The 17,561-nt window shown below is 51.9% G+C and overlaps 7 protein-coding genes across 7 annotated transcripts; 4 read left to right on the top strand and 3 right to left on the bottom strand.

The window, feature by feature from the left end:
- Positions 1-238: 238 nt before the first annotated feature.
- Positions 239-4,253, bottom strand: BCR38DRAFT_453801 (amino acid permease-domain-containing protein; the record flags this gene model as incomplete). Its single annotated transcript, XM_040861636.1, has 4 exons — positions 239-1,914; positions 2,013-3,012; positions 3,065-4,050; positions 4,106-4,253. The coding sequence occupies 4 exons, from the start codon at positions 4,251-4,253 to the stop codon at positions 239-241; spliced, it is 3,810 nt and encodes a 1,269-aa protein (XP_040720785.1).
- A 1,744-nt stretch (positions 4,254-5,997) lies between these two features.
- On the top strand, positions 5,998-8,354 carry BCR38DRAFT_330127 (transmembrane amino acid transporter protein-domain-containing protein; the record flags this gene model as incomplete). Its single annotated transcript, XM_040854932.1, has 2 exons — positions 5,998-8,118; positions 8,178-8,354. 2 exons carry the CDS (start codon positions 5,998-6,000, stop codon positions 8,352-8,354), a joined length of 2,298 nt encoding a protein of 765 aa, XP_040720784.1.
- Positions 8,355-9,399: 1,045 nt separating this feature from the next.
- Positions 9,400-9,956, top strand: BCR38DRAFT_479710 (DNA-directed RNA polymerase; the record flags this gene model as incomplete). Its single annotated transcript, XM_040863189.1, has 4 exons — positions 9,400-9,425; positions 9,479-9,543; positions 9,603-9,713; positions 9,763-9,956. The coding sequence occupies 4 exons, from the start codon at positions 9,400-9,402 to the stop codon at positions 9,954-9,956; spliced, it is 396 nt and encodes a 131-aa protein (XP_040720783.1).
- Positions 9,957-10,404: 448 nt separating this feature from the next.
- On the bottom strand, positions 10,405-10,905 carry BCR38DRAFT_479709 (uncharacterized protein; the record flags this gene model as incomplete). The annotated part of the gene is made up of 5 exons (XM_040863188.1): positions 10,405-10,443; positions 10,503-10,594; positions 10,656-10,694; positions 10,748-10,804; positions 10,863-10,905. 5 exons carry the CDS (start codon positions 10,903-10,905, stop codon positions 10,405-10,407), a joined length of 270 nt encoding a protein of 89 aa, XP_040720782.1.
- A 581-nt stretch (positions 10,906-11,486) lies between these two features.
- BCR38DRAFT_331656 (ribonuclease H-like domain-containing protein) lies at positions 11,487-12,797 on the top strand (the record flags this gene model as incomplete). Its single annotated transcript, XM_040855079.1, has 2 exons — positions 11,487-12,471; positions 12,529-12,797. The coding sequence occupies 2 exons, from the start codon at positions 11,487-11,489 to the stop codon at positions 12,795-12,797; spliced, it is 1,254 nt and encodes a 417-aa protein (XP_040720781.1).
- Positions 12,798-14,218: 1,421 nt separating this feature from the next.
- On the top strand, positions 14,219-16,830 carry BCR38DRAFT_5005 (uncharacterized protein). The gene has a single exon (XM_040864819.1). The coding sequence runs from the start codon at positions 14,419-14,421 to the stop codon at positions 16,600-16,602; it is 2,184 nt and encodes a 727-aa protein (XP_040720780.1). The 5' UTR covers positions 14,219-14,418; the 3' UTR covers positions 16,603-16,830.
- Positions 16,831-16,936: 106 nt separating this feature from the next.
- On the bottom strand, positions 16,937-17,412 carry BCR38DRAFT_453797 (transcription elongation factor spt-4; the record flags this gene model as incomplete). Its single annotated transcript, XM_040861635.1, has 2 exons — positions 16,937-16,967; positions 17,063-17,412. 2 exons carry the CDS (start codon positions 17,410-17,412, stop codon positions 16,937-16,939), a joined length of 381 nt encoding a protein of 126 aa, XP_040720779.1.
- Between the last annotated feature and the right edge of the window lie 149 nt (positions 17,413-17,561).

Raw genomic sequence — 17,561 nt, 5'->3', positions numbered from 1 at the left:
GGCTCAAAACTCATGTAAGCATTCATGATCATGGTATTCTAGCCTTTCAAACGGGCAACCGAGTGGTCATAGTTACAAACTCGTGACATATATTGCCGTTCTCGTAATTTTTCATACGGCAAACAGCAAAATAGAACGGCGGCCCTACCAATGTAAATATGCATCTCTCCACTCCTTCCCAGACCATTCCTTCTCACGCGTCTTATCCTCTATTCCTCATCCCCTTTCTCGACTTTCATCACAAACTAACGGTAACCGTCATGTTATTACTCAGCACCAACAACACGGGCGGCAACTCATGACACAAGACCTCAATATCACTCAAATACCTCAACGCATCCTCCTCCTTCTTACTCGTTCCCTCTTCCGGAATCGGCAGGGTAGTCAACAACACCACCGCCTCGCCGCTGTGCTGCCGCATGAGCTCATTCAAGATCAGATGTTGCGCCCGGCTTGGTATATCGTTGAAGGATAGCGGGAGAGACTGGGTAGAGTAATTAGACCGGAGTTCTGTATTTGCGTCCTCGTCTTTGTGACGAGCGTAGGGGGAGGAGGAGGAGGAGTACTGGTCGAATTCGTACGATTCAAGCAGCTTGGGGATATTGAGTTGGGGGGTTTGCGGTGATGATGATGATATGCCCTGGGATAAAGAGTTCCGCTGCGAACGAGTGAAGGAAGGAGGCTCGGTGGGCTCAGCAAAGGTGAGGCGGGGTCCCGAACCGTCCTCGCTGTCAATTTTCTTCATCTTGGGGGTTGGGCGGCTTGAGAATCTTGCTGTGGAAGAGTTGCGTGATAGGGGAGGTCGGTCCAGCTTGGGAGTGTTTGAACCACCGGGATCTCTGAATGTGATGCTAGGCCCGAAGCCACCCTCTTCGAAGTTGATCTTGGTGTCGGGGGTTGGGCGGCTGGAGAACCTGGAGGCAGATGACTGTCGGGAAAAGGCGGGTCTGGTTGGTATTGGACTGGCCTTGGATGGTGATTCGATGCCTTCAGTCCCGCTCCTAAATTCTACGACTGGACTCATCACAGGAGTTGGAGCCCTATCTTGTTGTTTAAAGGAGTGTGTGCGTGTTGTGCTCCCGATGGTGCCATAGCTGCGACCCGGCGTACTACCCCCGCTGCGGCCCTGAGCTGCTTGAGAGTTTCGTGATACATCTGCCTTCTTAGGAGGATCATGTCCTTTGAGTAGGTTGCCATGGCTTCTTCGTCGACCTGAGAACAATAGAGGTTGGCATGATTGAGCAGTTTCATCGAGGTCTCCATCACTCATGACACTTGCAACGTCATTGAACTCTCCCTCAGACAAGGACGAAGAATCGTCTTCGTCATCAGTGGAAGAGTCGTAGTCTTTCCTGTTTTCCGACTGGTCTCCGAACATTTGGGAGTCAAGTTGGTGTGTATGGATACCAAAGCTGACGCCTAGCTTGGATATCTTGGCAACATTTGCCCTCTTGGGCAGTTCTAACAGGCTCTGCATGCTCAGTCTCCGCCGAGAAGCGTCATCTTCATGACCACCAGCACTTGGACTGGAGCCACGACGCCTCTTGACCTCGAGCATCTCTCTTGAAGACGAAGGCTCTTCAGACCGGGACATGTTGTAATCCCCTTTCCGCAGCCGCTGAAGCGCTTGCCACCACTCGTCGTCTTTAAGCAAGTTATCGATGATCCGCTCGTTTTCTTTGTTGCTGGGTATGCCGTTGATAATGCTTTCGTACCCGCCCAGTTGCCCAGAAGCCAGCCAGAAGACATTGATCTCGGCGTCAATTCTCAGTTTCTCCAAGAGGGTCTGGAGTCTCCCTTGCTCCGCTTTGACCTCGCTCTCGTACTCTACAAACACCAGGACTCGGAGACGGAATGCATTCTTCCAGATGGGGACACTGAGCAGAATGTATCCGAGCTGAAGTATCAATGTATCTAGAGTAGTGTTAGCGTTTTGGCTTTCTTGTTATTTTGATGTGCCAGACAGTGTCCTATAAGATGACGGCGGATCGAAGTGTCTGGCCCAAACGTACATGTATCAAAATTAGTGGTCAAAACACTCTTTCCTTGGGATGTGATTTCAGCCGACATCTGAATGGGCCAAAGATCAATGTACTTCTTGGTGTTTTTTCCATCTCTCCGTGGAGCTTCCAGGGCCTGAAACCCTTTTCCAATGGCGACATTGAGACGATGCTTGAGCGCAAGATCCTCAAGTATCGTCAGGTAACTCGTGGGAGACATCATACCTTCCGTACGTATATCGTCGGTCGGTAGGAAACCCTCCAAGAGGCGAGCCGATGTGTCTCCACGCCCTCGCCGTTTTCCTTCCGTCTTCGGTGGTATCTTTGCCTTGCTGGGAGACACCGACGCCTCCGGGCCGCTGGCGAAAGGTCGCGATCTCCGCAGTTCATCCATGTTGTAGAAGCCGAGCACGGCTATGTTGGGCCGCATGCCACCGAGCCCGGCGGAGAGGATGAGATTCCGGATGCCCCATTCGATGGTGGGGGACATGGTAAGCTGAACGAAGGCCTTGATCCTCGAGTACTCGGTGATGTATCTCGTCCATGCGGATTGCTGTAACTTTGCTTCGTGGATGCCCGTGCTGAAGTCGTCAGTGACAATGACGTGTCCCAGGATGTACAAAGCCCCTTTCTTCATTGAGTTGCAGAACTGGATGAGCCGGGTATGGTGTCTAGGATCGTTGACGAGCAGAATGATTTGGGGTCTCCAAAACTTGATGTGCTCTGGCTTCAGGCGCAGCAAGTACTTCCGTACTTGATGGTAGATCAAGTTCTGCGACACATCGCCCCAGTGCTTTGGTGGGCTCAAGTAATGAATAAGCAGGAACAAGGCAATTAGAACGCAGATAGCCGCAGCTGCAACTGTTTCGTCGATGAAGAACATTGCAGCTGCTGAGAGTATACTGCCTAAGAATGCCGTCTGCCAGCTGAAGAATTTAAAGGCCGGCCTGAAATTAGGGGCTGATCCTATCTTCAGCAAAAAGCAAGCCAGATTCATGACGAAAAATGTCATCTGTCGCAGATCAGTCTTGGTAGATCGACGCCAATGTGGATGAAGCGCTCACCTGGTATCCTATGGATATAAATGTCGCTATTTGGTTCAAATCAGCAAACAGGGCGATCTGTGCAATAGCAAACGTGATGAGTACAGCGTAAATGGCATCATCCCCACGTATCGTTCCTTGCCCAAATACTCCCAAGCCAGGAAGGAGTTTATCCCGAGCCAAAGCTTGAAGAAGTTTGGCAGCGCCTATGATGCCCATCAAGACGGAGAAGAATGTTGTCGCACACTCTCCTGCTAGGACTAGGGGCGACCATAGACTCGTGATAGATACAACGTTCGTCTGGTGGAGCAGGGTGCTACGTGTTATACTAGCTGCCATCGATATGATGACGAGCAAGTAAAGAACAAAGGTTGAAAGCATTGCCCACAAAGTACCCTTTGGTATAGCATGACTGGGATTTATCAGATCCCCCGACATCGACGCCCCCGCGAAGATGCCAGACGTGGCCGGGAACAGTATCCCAAACAACTCTCTGAAAGTCTCGAATCCCGAGTAATGTCGACTTCGGACATGAGGATACAAATTGGATACCAGAGTCTGAGCGCTCAGCCCAGTGAACTCAACGTCGAGGCTCCTGTCCTTGAATGGACTCTTCACAATGGCCGAAATTGGTATGCTCAATGTTGATATGACCAGAATGACCAGGAGTAAATTGCTGGCCTTGGAAAATACGGAGCTTCCAGCAAGGCATAGGACAGTGCAAAGAGCAAGAGCACAGGTCTCCATGAGGTAGTTTTCCCAGTAGCCGCTGGGGACAAACCCCTCCAGGTTGAGCTCCAAGCAGTTGATGAGGCCGACTACATTGAGAGCAGTGTTGAGAACCTGAGACAGGTAGAACAGCACTCCGATCGAGCCACCAAATTCAGGACCCAATGACCTGGAGATCAAGTAGTAGGCGCCGCCTCCTCTGACTTCCCCGTTGGATGCGATGGCAGACAACGATAACGTGGTGACGAGGTCCACGAAGTATGCAATGACCAACAAAGCTATAAACTGATTTCAATATCATGACACTGGCCTCGATATGTAGTAGAAACATACCTAGAATACCCAGTAGGCCGATGCGTCCAAGGATAGAGCCAAATCGTAGAAACATGAGGATGCTGATAACACTCAACACCACTGGAATGTAGACACCGGACACTACACCCAATTTTGTCTTCTTGCTCTGTGGCAAAGACTGCATCATATCGGTCTCACCACCACGAGATTCTGGAGGCATTGTCGCTATTTAAATATGTTGCTGGCTGGGAGACGTTGGTTTGTTTGGAGTTGCTATAACGAGCTTGGAGGAACGCGAAATATCTGTGGATGCTATCTTGGTTTGGAATAACGGCTCCGAGAACCACAATATGGCCTTTACTTCAGACAAGTTTTGAGCTTAATCCCAAGGACCATAATATGTCCTTCACTTCAGACAAGTTTTGAGCTTGAAACCCAAGGACTAATCGATTAATCCAAGTCTTTAATCCTGAACTCCTACATATTTTCAATTAATGAATTGGAGTATACTCTCTCGTCCGCCTGACGTCGTGCCCCTCCAAAACCCCGCGTGCGTATCCAGCCAAACTCAGACAGACGCATAGACGATCTTCTCAAGTCGAGCAAGTCCAGCTTGCAGTAGTTCCCCTCCACATGGCGTTTTGTGGTTTGACTGCCGTCCGATGAGCCGGTAAGAGGAGAGACACGAATGCTCACCAGGCGAAGTTAACTGGTGATTCTAAGACAGTAGGTTCCAGGGCTTACCAGTCAGGCCTTTGGCGAGGTCCGAGAGAATTAAGTGCGAGCTGTGGGTATACGTCATTTAGCTCCCTGGAAAATTTGAGCATCTGAAGGTTCCACGTTCAGATGCAAGCATGCGTGCAGGTCACATATTTCGGTAAAGCTTCAGTGGCTACGGCGGCATGCGAATTTTGAGCCCATGTCGGCCGACATTCGCTGATTTCAGCTCAGTGAATCGCTGCAATTCGTTAGCTTGTGTACTGGCGCCAGCGGATCCAGCCGTCCGTCTGAAATGATTCAACAGTCTTCGGACGAGAGTCTTTGTAGTTGGATCATAAGTCCGTTGACCGCATATATCGGGACGGGGCTTGCCCAGGAGACCCCTCAGGCATCCAACAGGACAAAAGTAGCGACAACAATGTCGCCGCTGGCCTCTGTCGAATCCCGATGTTGACAGCATTGTTATGATTACTCAAACGATACTCCGCAGCACAGATATTTCCACATGCTCGCACTGTAGTGGCTTCAAGGGTAACCTGACGGTTGCTTTGTACCCTGTAACACCCTGTAACGGTAGTATTCAGCGGCTCTGCATCAACCCTGCCGATAGATCCATCTGGGGGCGGCACACATGTGCATCCGGAGGGATTTAATGACAATGCAGTTCATAATCGAATCCATAACTTTATGCGTTTTCTCTTTGTCAGGCAGCTGGCTCTATTGTATACCTGCTATTGGCGGTTTTTTGACAGTGTCCGAGTGGCTGCGGTGAGAGACTATCTTGGCATACAGCGGGCCGGCAGGCAAATAGAGACCAAGATCACCTGCCTGACTCGGCCTCAAGCACTAACACCACGAGGGCTTCCTGCAGACTTCCCTGACAGACTGTGCAGTTTTTTTGACAGATGACCAAGTCCACATCACAGGCCTCGTAGTGTCGGCTTTTTGTGAGTATATACCTGCGTTCTGGTCTCTTATCGCGCCTTCTTCAGCTTATCCCTTGTTCTTTCGGTACGAGCATCCTGTCCTTCAAAGCTTCCGTTGATCGCTGACTTCTTTGCGATCCTACCTAGTCTCACGCAGTGGGTCAAGACAACGCACACCTTACCCTATCGTCCCTAATATCCTCAAAACGTGATACGAGCTAGAAATATTATACGGAGACAAGTTTTGGGCATTCTTTCCAGGGAACCGTAACCTCGGACAGCACAATGGCTACTCCGGATCGAGGCCGAAGCTCGACACCCGGTCCCTTTGGGCAACAAATGTCGACGTCCCCAGGCTCGCTGCGCAGTCGCAACTATAGCACTTCCATACCTCGAGCTGACGCGACCGCCCGCTTGGCCTCGCCCGTTCCGTCCCAGTCGTTCGGCACTCCTGCTCAGCAATCATCTACGTCGGGCCGTGGGGAAGATGGCGGTTCGGGGAGCTTGACACCTCTCCCAGGACCAGGACAGAGCTTCGCCGGCCCGGGCGTCTCTGCGCTCGCTGCAGCCTTGTCCAACTCATTCGACGGGTCACCACCGAGGTTCGGCACTCCGCCAGTGCGTTCCGCATCGCCAGCTGCAGCAGGACCTCAATTCCAGAACTCGGCAACACCGACGAACTACGGTTCCTTCGATGCGAGGGCGAGATACGTGCAAAGCGGCGGCGCGGGTGCATATGAAGACCCTGAAATCGTCAAGCGGCATCTGGTTCAGCCATCAGACACGTCGGATTCGCCCATGGGACAACAGAACAGCGACGCTGCGAAGGGCAAGCAGCCTGGGAATAAGACAGAGCCCGACTTTGATGAAGACGACGAGTTCTCTAGCTTGAAGCTCCAGGGAGGTGATATCACCCGCCCAATCTACAAATGGACCGAGGAAGCTGAAGGGCGCAACCGAACCCAGCGCAGCAAAAGCTTCAGCGTCCACCGACCCGACCCGGAGAACGAGGTGCTGGATATCAATAACATCAAGATTCCCGGAGGGTTCCGACGCAATTACCTACGGAGAGCCGCTAGGAGTCCCTCGGTAACCCCGGCGGATGGCGGAGAGAGCGGTTCCCGTAACCAACCCCAGCTGTTTACCAATAGTTTTCTTGAATTTCTATCCATTTACGGACACTTCGCCGGCGAGGAACTTGAAGAAGATGACGAGGTCCTTCGTCCTGGGGAGTACTTCTCGTCGGGTGAAGATGATGAATATGATTCTGACGAAGGGAGCGAGGACGACAGAGAGCCCATGGAAGACAGTGCTTTGTTGACACCATCCCGACGCAAGAGGCGGCGTAAGGTACGAGGTGGTAGTGGGAACAACAGTCCTTTCAACGCCGCCCTGCTTCTCCTCAAATCCTTCGTGGGAACCGGAGTTCTGTTTCTACCGCGTGCCTACTTCAATGGTGGCATGGTCTTCAGCAATCTGGTTCTATTGTTTGTGGCCGCGCTTAGTTACTACTGCTTCGTCCTTCTGGTTACTACCCGTTTAAAGGTCGAGGGATCTTTCGGCGACATTGGTGGTGTTCTCTATGGAAAGTGGATGCGGACATTGATCTTGTGTTCCATCGTTATCAGTCAAATAGGCTTCGTTGCGGCCTACATCGTGTTCACAGCCGAAAACCTGCAGGCCTTCATCCTCGCGGTGACCAATTGCGACAAGTATATCCCAGTGACCTGGTTGATCTTGATGCAAATGGTCATCTTTCTACCCTTCGCCCTCTTCCGAGATATTGGCAAGTTGGGTTTCACAGCCCTGGTGGCAGATGCTTTCATTGTCCTCGGGCTAGCCTATCTTCTCTACTATGACCTCCTTACCCTGAGCGCCAACGGCATCGCTGACATTATCCTGTTCAACGACAAGGACTGGACATTGTTCATTGGTACCGCCATCTTTACGTTTGAGGGCATAGGCCTCATCATACCTATCCAGGAGTCGATGAAATCGCCGGCCAAGTTCCCCAAGGTCATGTTTGTTGTCATGATCATCATTACGACTCTGTTCATTGGGATGGGCGCTGTGTCCTACGCCGCCTACGGGTCCAAGACTGAAACGGTGGTTCTGCTCAACCTGCCGCAGGATAACAAACTTGTGAACGGTGTTCAACTGCTCTACTCGCTTGCCATTTTGCTCTCGACACCGCTCCAGATCTTCCCGGCCATCAAGATCGCAGAAAATGCCTTCTTCACAAGGAGTGGCAAGTACAACCCATACATCAAATGGCAGAAGAACTTGTTCCGCTTCTTCGTGGTTTTTACTTGCGCTTTCATCGCTTGGGGAGGCGCCGACGACCTGGACAAATTCGTGGCCCTTGTGGGTAATTTCGCCTGTATCCCGCTGGTCTACATTTACCCGGTAAGCTCAAACAAGTCTACATGCAGTGTTCCCCGAAACCTATCACTGACATTGAACAGCCACTCCTCCACTACAAAGGCGTCGCCAGAAGCAAGCTTTGGAGAGCTTCGGACATCGCTCTGTGCATCTTTGGGTTTATTGCCATGGCCTACACTACCAGCTTGACCGTGATCAGCTGGGCCAGTGGACCCTCTGGACCAAGTCTTCCAAAGTACTGCGATGACAAGCATCTTTGAGCTCGAGAGACGTCGTGATGGCCCCCATTTTCCCTCTCCCCCCGATTTCGTTGAATGTGCTTTACTCGTTGTAGCGGCCGCATTGGGATTGAGAATAGAGTGTCGTCTATTCATGAATTAAGCGTAATGTGTACAGTACCAAGATAGATTGCACGAGACTCAGTGGCTTAAGCCCTGGGTCTTTCCAGACTGGATACTCCATATAGCATGAAAAATAACTAGACTATCAAACACAATCCAAATTGACAATACCTCGAATATTTGCTTCCATAAGTCCTCTGAGGCCATTTGGCTTGACTTGACTTGACAGTGTTGAAAGGGAGGCTTTGGACGAGCGCCGAAGTTTTGCCGGCGCATCTTCCACTCGCTATCCATTCCTCGGACTCTGAGGAACAACACTTAATTCGCTTCGGACCGTCCATCCTCTTCGCTTTCAATAAAATCGACTTGCTTTGTCCTCCCCTAGCTCCATCACTTGCTCAAAACTCCAAAACTTTTTTCGGCCCATCTATCATCTACTCATTCGATACCCGTGGTGCTGTGCTCCCTCATTACTGGGATTACTGTTTGCTTGTTGAGTACTCGGAGGATTTACGGACACCACAATGAACGCGCCAGACAGGTCGGTAACCCCATCTATTCCTTGAGTTCCAAATGTTGTTATCTTTTCGAAAGCAGGAGGTGGACTTGGAAGCAGGGAATTGGAGATGGTCGAGAGTTATCTGGATTTAGTGCTGGGTTGTGGCCAAGCGGCCTGTAGAATCAATGCCTTGTCGGCGTGGTATACCAAGGGCTTGAACGCAGAACCCGTCGAGTTGATGAGATTCGGTTTGGGTATAAGGGTTGGCTTATTCCCAACTTGTACCTCAGATTTAGTTACTCTAGAGACAAGTGGTCTCGAAGTTTTCCACGTTGGGTAGGCCCCAATATCGCACCTTCCCTCCCGGTGATCGAACGCGTTTCCTGCCCAGTTCTCATACATCTGTACCCTCGCCCGCCTCTAAAATCATCCTAAACGAATCCGATCACCAAACGAACCGCCAAGATGAAGAGTGACAACGTTCCCTTCCCGTTCGAGTCACTTGCCTCTTGTCGATCAAGCAGACGCGCTGACCAGATACCAGGTTCGAGCTCTTTCTCGTCGATGAGTCTTCGGGAGAGAAGAAGATCACGGAGAAGCCCTTTGCCGGTGAGTCTTTCTAGTCCCTCTATGCTATCGATCGATAGGGAGACTGCTGACTACCCCAGGCATGTCCAACTGCTCCGACTTTGTCTTGCTGAAGGAGGACCACACGCTTGGCAATCTTCTCAGCGAGTACCTCAAGCAGTCCCCTCATGTCATGATGGCCGGCTATAAACGTGAGATCCCACGGTCAGCGCACGTTCGATGATTACTAATGATGTCCAGTGGCCCATCCCAATGTTCCCGAGGTCTTTATTCGTGTACAGACGGACGGCAGCGTCACCCCACGCGAGGTTATGATCGATGTGTGCAAACAGCTTGTCGCTGCGTATGGGCAGCTGGGTCGTGAGTTCACGCGAGAGTACGAGCTCCGCCGCATGGTCGCGGCTGGAAACCAGGACCAGACCAACGGTATGTGAGGATTGCGGGAAGTTTCATGGTATGTGGACTACACAGGACGGCGTAAGGGAAATGGTCTGGGATTTGAGCATAGGGTCAAAATTTGCATGTCATTGAGGCGCTATCATTTGATATTCAACGTGGTATACATGTCCCACGAAGGAAGCGGTCCGTTTGGCCTATTTGTAACCCCTATCATATCGTGCGCTGGCGGTTTCCAAGATACCTCTGATAAATACCCAGAGTCCGTCGAGGGATCTGCACAAAGACCCTTCCACGGGTAAACCTGATTGGCAAGTCCTTACGCATCTTGCCAACAGAATGGACCGCCATGGTGATTGTTAGACAGTTGGATCTGCATAATTCCTTGCTTCGCCGACGACAGCAGACCCAGTGGTTATACTGCTCGATCGCCGCCTGCAGACCGCAGTTCGTGTCTCATCGATCTCTCCGCGTCCACGCTCCCAATCATGATGCCGCGACAGGTCCTTCTCCTCCAGGTATCAGCTGTTCGACATCAAATTAGCTTATATCAAACCAAACAAAGCGTTGCTCTTGCGCCTTACCATGCAAATATTGTTGCCATTCAGAAGGATCTTAGCAAGCTTGGTGTGGTTTCCGGAGTAGTCAAACTCGGTCACGTCCTCAAGCACCATGTCTAGGCAGGAAAATCAGTTTTGAAGGAGCTTGATGATGTGTCTTGATTCGATAATACTCACTGACATAGTCATCGAAGCCTAACAACGTTCCGCTGAATTCTGCAGATGTCTGTGAGTCGTGGAACATAGCCATGAGAAGTTGGGGACCATACCCTTGTCTCCCTTCATGACTACCCATATTTTCGAGCCGACACACTTGTCGATGAGCTCTGTATCATGTTAGCGGGGGATCTGCTTCTAGTGGTCTAGGTAGAGATGAGACTGTACCGAGAGGGAGCAGGGAAGACGCGGTAGGCGCAGCAGCCGCCATTTTTGCGCTCCTGTATCGACGTGAGTGACTGTCCAAAAGAGTCAATTTGACACTTGGGTTTGATGCCGCCGGTCTGTATCGTCTCGCGGTGATAAGTCAAAAGCAAGGTTATTTGCATGTGGGTGCGAACAGCAACAACTTTCGGTCACCTGTTTTCGTGATGGAGTCGGGATTTAAAGCGGGACCGCCAGGTTCGTCCCCTGCCAAGTCGACAAACACCCCGCGCCGTCCGCTGAAATTACCCTAACCGTGCAATCGCATGATACCCTGATACGCATCGCGACTTGATTCGCCCTGTCCCTCAATCTGTCATTACTTCATCGGCGTGTCTGTCTGCCTAGACTTCATTCCCTTCTAGTGATATTGCGCCGAGGTTCCCTGGTAATTATGGAGCGTGCGTGCACGCCCATTTCGTTTTTATGTCTATGATACCCCACGGCATCTTGGAGGGTGCTGGCAGTGCCTTGAGATCCTCGGCCGCATTGCGACAACCGCGTATTTCGAGGTTTGGATTCCCGCCTGTGGGACATTCGCGAAGCGTGCGCTGCTAACAGTATCGCAGACTACACAGAGCGATCAGAATGACTGCGAGTCCACCAAGTCATCAATTGTGGCATCCGAGTCGCGGGATTTGTTTCTCCCCGAGTCCGCAGAGGACGCCGTTGGAATCACCAAGATCCTTTAGCAATGCTGCTGCAACGGAATCAGAGGAGCAGGCCACGGCACTCGAATCAAAACAAGGTGAGGGTTTGCTAGGGCAACATATCGGTGAGCCGGTTACCGACCCGACGTTACCTACCAGTGACGCGGTATTAGCTGCGCCAGACAACGAAGTTGCAGCAGGCGGGAACATCGCTGTCGAGGTGATCGAGCCGGAGAACGCCATAGCAGAGAGCCCCGCCACCTCCAACGATATACCGTATCCTGCGTTGGATTGGAAAGTATCAGAGGAACTCTTCCGTGCCGCGAAGAATGCAGCCCCGGAGACTCCCGAGTCCTACTGGTCATATAGACTCTACCGTGGGCCAAACGCGGAAGGCCCGGACGAGAAAGTCAAGGTCCATTACTGCAGGAGCAAGCATACAGCCGAACGAGTCTGTCAGGAGTATTTTGTGAATGAGAAAGTACTCGGATTCGATCTCGAATGGGTGGCGGACGCAACAAAGTGGCAGGGAGTCAAACGCAATGTCTCCCTGATCCAAATTGCCAGTCCAAGCCGCATTGCCCTGTTCCACGTGGCTCTGTTCCCAAAATCGGACGACTACGTGGCTCCGTCTTTCAAAAAGATAATGGAAGACTCGAAGATTACCAAAGTGGGTGTTTGGATCAAGGGCGACGCGACGAAGTTACGCACTTACATGGGTATTGAATCTAAGGGTTTGATGGAACTTAGCCATATGTACAGGCTGGTGACATACTCCAAGACGGGGCAATTCAAGGCCATCAACAAAAAGTTGATACCATTGGCAACTCAGGTGCAAGATTACCTGCATTTGCCCATGTTTAAAGGTCAAAATGTTCGGTCGAGTGACTGGTCGCAGCCTCTTGGAATGGATCAAATCAAATGTCAGTCAAAGTTTTCGGTTTATTGGATTTTATTGCATAGGGCTAACTCGTGAGTAGACTCTGCATCTGATGCGTATGCTGGCGTCCAGCTCTACGCGGCACTCGAGCGTGAAAGAAAGCAGCTTGACCCATGTCCACCAAGGCCGCATCACCTGGAGCGGGAACTGCCCATTCGCCTTACCGATGGTATGGATTTAGAGACAGAGTCTGAGAAAGACTTGGATGAGCCAGTCGATGAATGCCTCAGCCCCGGATTTATCTTATCGCCAGCGCAAAGGAGGCGACAACTACGTGTCCACCTCAGATCCGTGAGAGACCATCCGTGATGCCAAACAGATCCTGACCAATGTTGACGAGACCATAAAAGCAAACCAAAGACAACGTAAAGGACCCTCGGATCATCGCCGCTGAGGCGTGGGCCAAGGCCTTTAAAGCCGAGAACCATGCTTCGGACAGCTCAGCCAGGAGAGGAATATATGCCACCACTGCTGAGCTGCGGGCCTACCGTGTCTGGCATACAAGCGAGAACCTGGACGCTGCTGCGGTGGCCCGACTGCTACGGGACCCACCCCTCAAGACATGCACGGTCGTCGGGTACATCCACAGAGCGGTCAGCAAGGAAAAGTTGCCGGTGGATCGCCTGAGATATATGAAGGAAATCTTCGAGTGCATACCGGAATACCAGATGAAGGCACAGCCACCGTACCTTGATCCGAGGAGGCAGCAAAAGCTGTGTTGCCCTCCCTTGCCGCAAGATCAATGAAGGCATTGGGAAAGGGTGCACATAAATCGGAGCGTATTGTTTTGCGAGCAGGCTATACCCATCCGAGTAAGTTTCCTTGAACGCAATACATCCGATTTCCACACTGTTCATCAACCGAATGTCCACAATGCAGAAATGACCTGTCCCAAGGCTCATCCCGGATGCTATGGATGGGTAACCAGCCTCGTCTGATGTACCGGACGGAGCTGCAAGCAACACACTGACACACCAAGTCTGGTAGCTCTATCCCCGGCAGAATCAAAGGCTCAAGGCCGATTCTGCTGGCCATTGTCGTCTTTTCGTGGTCTCTCGTTGACCATGCTGCATGCAATACTTACATCCTTCGATCAGCAGACTACTTATAACAGAGGCTAAGCAGAAAGCAGCAGCATACTTGACAAAAGCTTGAAATAGCTGAAAACTGTCTTGAGTCAAGTGCAATGAACCCGACGAAGCTTGCCGTCGCATTACATGCCAATCTGCCGAGGCGACCATCGCCAGCAACCACAATGTCATTCACAAAAGCTTACACACCGAATGTTCCGGTTGCTTCCTCGACGTGCACGGTTTTTTGAAGAGAATTCCAGAACAATCGGCGTGTGGAGAGCGATACCGTGACAATATAGCGATGCTTAATTCTGTTCGCAAGTAGAGTTCAGACATCAAACTTGGGGTACCCAGGCCCAAAGCATCATGAATTGCCTTTCTGCCGAAGGGTGTACGCAGTAGAAAGAATATCGAACGAAAGCCAGACCAACTCAACTTGTCATCCGATGTGCTCATTGAGTAGATAAGAAACCAACAGAACAGCTCACTTTCATTATTTTGGTGATATCATGTTGGTTCCTCGAAGCATTCGATGGGAACAAAGAAACCTTTTTACGACCTCGGTTACAATGCAACGTTGGATCGTATCGTCAAACGCTTCTTTATATTTGGAATTGAGCTTTTATCACGCAGAAATAGGCACCGTGCCGCCACCTGTTGTGCTGGGAAAGTCCTACTTCGGTTGATTCGATTTATTTGCTATATTCAGTCACTATACGACCACTTATGATCTACTTTTATCTATCTTTAGGAACTCACAAGATACAGCACTTGACACTTTCGCCATCTCATTCTATCTTCCCCTTTTGCCTATATCCCATTTTAGTCTCCCATCTACAACCTTCGCCACGGATTGCATGTTGCACAGAAACAAGACCAGTAGACGCAGCAGCTGCGGTCACGCTCACACCCGCTTGAGCAAAGGACTTTTTAGCGTCTTCTCGGGCTTCACGAGTAGCAGCAACAACAGAACCAGTGCCGCTACCACTACCACTAGCACAACCCGGCGCGAGAAAGTTGCAAAAAAGATTCTGCGTGGCAGGACCCAACGCCAGCGACAACATTCGCTGGATGGTTTCCGGCAGGGCCACTACCCTGCCCCGCCCCCCCGGGACAAAGCCCCAATGTCCATCGGCATCCTGCAAAAGGAGACGCCCGCCTCCATGATGGAGCGCCCCGTCCACTTGCACGGGCGGCGCGGCCTGCCGAGTCTGAACACCAAGATGCCACCCCTGAAGGGTGTACCTAACTTCTCGCGCAAGAGCCCGACACCGAGCCCTGTGCGAACCAAACGGCCCATGTTCAGCGAATCGGCACTCACGACGAACTCGTCTGCGTCCTGCGAGGTGTTTGTTTGGCTCAACGATAACGGGTCCATGCCAGTTGTGCGGACGCCGAGTATATCGTACTATCATGGCGCGTCACTTGACCACCGCAACAGCAGCAACACGAGCAACAATATTAGGAGTAGCCACAATGACACCTACGTCCTCCAGCCTCGCACGTATGGTGAGAGTCCCCAGAAAACGAGGAACACAGCAAGCTGCCAGCCCCAAGAAGACGGCCTTTCCACCATCCACGAAGCGCCGACTGAATCACAACCCGACGTAGCTTGGACAACGATCCCCTCAGCACGGGGCTACTCTTCCCCCACAACGCCGCCAGTTCCCGAATTAGAGGATGGGGACATATCACCAGACATGTGTTCGCTGGGCGGCCCAACTCCGCCCACGCCCAAGGACACCGACGCGTTAGATCTGGGGCGCCGGAAACCGACCAAGAGCATCACTGAAGAATGTGAGGACATCCTTGACAACTTCAACAGAGCGGCCACGCGAGTCGAGAAGCAGAACACGAAGAAGAGGAGAGATACGGCCAAGGGCGTCCCCATCGTAGTCCCCCATGCACCTAGCATGGCGACATACCTCCGCGGTAGCATGGCGCAGTTTGCGCATGGAAATCACTATGCCCATGAGCCTCTTTTTGGTCCGCAGGCCGAGACACCGCTGCCCACCACCAATCTCTCTGACGGCGTCCGGGAGAAAGTCGGTGGGCACATCGACAAGAGGGTCCCCAGCATCCCTCCTATTAGCCCTCCGAAGGAGGATATCTCGACGAAAGGACCCGCGGAGCCGGACAGGGGCCGAGATCCTGATATTCCCTGTGCAGACCAAAGCCCGCCTCCTACCTCGTCTGTTGAGAACGTGAAGGTGGACGAGCCTACAAGGTCCCCAATGGGTGAACGGGGTGGTCGTCCTGATCGAGAAAGTACTGCGATGGGGAAGGCCGCAGGCGACCTCGATTCGCCGGTCGTTAATGACGCACCGTATGCCTCGCGGCACGTACCCAAAAGCAAATATCAGTGGCAGCTTATAGAAGAGGCTACAAGAAAGGCCAAAGAAGCCACCAAAGATGTCAGGGAGTCAAAAGATACCATACATGCCAGAAAAGCCGCTAAAAACATCAAGAAGTTCAACGAGATCAGGGAGTCTAAAGGTACCAAACGGCCTGTCATTCTTGATGCTAAGCGTGCCAACGCGCCCAACGACAGGTTCAGTCTGGGCCCCACGTCCGACAGCCCCCTTGCCGTCCAGAGACGCCGTGGCAGGACGCATTGCCCCTGCCAGAAACAAGCTCCATACGTGCACAGTTCTGACCTGCCGCATTCAGCCTCGGTGGGTACGTATGCTATGTCAGAGATGCCGGCGGACGCCGCTTCAGAGGTAATTTCCAAGGTGTCGCCTCCATTGGGCGACCGCGACGATCGAGCCAGCATCACCATAAAAAATGTTAATCAAGACATCGACGACATCTTGGCCTTCTATAGCGACCTCTGGGACTCCGAGCGGGAGGAGTTGAAGAAGTGGAAGAAGCAGCTGGAGGAGGCGGAGGAGGCGGAGAAAGAACAGGCGGAGAAGAAGGAATTTGTTCCTGTACGGAAACAGCTGGAGAAGGAGCGGGAGGAGGCGGATAAGCGGGGCGATATCGCCGCCTTCAACAACTGCGAGAGGCAACTGAAGTTGCTTGACGGTATGATCTAGACATCACCAAGCCCGATCCTGCCGTACCAAAGGTGAGAGAAGAGAGGCCTGTGTGTATGTTCGTGCATAAATGACAGATCACCGTCATAGAAAGTGCAGGGGTGCAAGGGTATAGCCATCTTTCAGGAAGTAAAAGATAAATGCATTCATAAACTCATCTTTGGAGAGAATAACCAAGTCCGCCAGGACGCCCCTCAACATGATTATTCTGTGAAAACGCCTTCCATATGCCCAACGCTATGCCAACCGTCCGTTTTGCGTAGACGCTTTTGTCAACTTCTGATAACCTCGGCCTCGGATCTCGACCGTCCTTATGGGGTATCATTCGCTCCTCTTATTCGGTTTCCACAGCACTTCCGTCACGCCTGCCGGATCGCCATTAGTACTCGTTCGCCCACCCAATCTTTCGTGCCCTGCCGCTTCTCTCCCGTCAGGACTGATCCTCAAAGAAAATACTCACGGAATATAAGTAATCCTAAACTCTTCCTCCATAGTAGCCTTAACTTCATCAGGCAGCTGCCCGGAGACCTTTATCGCATAGACGCCCTGGACGTAGCCATCCAAACGCTGCCACTTGGCGACCCAGGAACGGGCCGGATTGGCGAGGGTGATTAGGCCCTCAAAGACCTGGCTCGTGCAGCTCTCGATAGCCTCGGTGTCCTTTCGCAGACGCAGGAAGTCATCGCAGTTGGGGCACCCGTCGTCCCGGAATTTCGACTGCAGCATCACGATGGAGCATACCATGCAGGCGCGCAGGCGGCTGTGCTGGTTGGGGGGCACGAAGCTCGGGGCGTTGTTGGTGGATGACATTGTGGATAGTGCCGTATTCTGTGTTGGGAGGCTTTCGTCCTTGTTCTCCGGAGGTAATGCGGTGAGAGAGAAATTCTTCGGCTCGAAAGATTAATAGAAGTGTTGTTGGGTAGTCCAGTTTGGCGCGCCGTTTTGTGGTGCTGGAAACA

Source organism: Pseudomassariella vexata (assembly GCF_002105095.1).
Source record: "Pseudomassariella vexata strain CBS 129021 chromosome Unknown BCR38scaffold_1, whole genome shotgun sequence".
Lineage (NCBI taxonomy): Eukaryota > Fungi > Ascomycota > Sordariomycetes > Amphisphaeriales > Pseudomassariaceae > Pseudomassariella > Pseudomassariella vexata.
The sequence above is the reverse complement of the archived record's forward strand: the minus strand, read 5'-3'. Positions and strand labels throughout refer to the sequence as shown.

Bases quoted from the DNA above. Each gene is read 5' to 3' on its own strand.
- BCR38DRAFT_5005 (XM_040864819.1), top strand. From the start codon at position 14,419: ATGTTGCACAGAAACAAGACCAGTAGACGCAGCAGCTGCGGTCACGCT.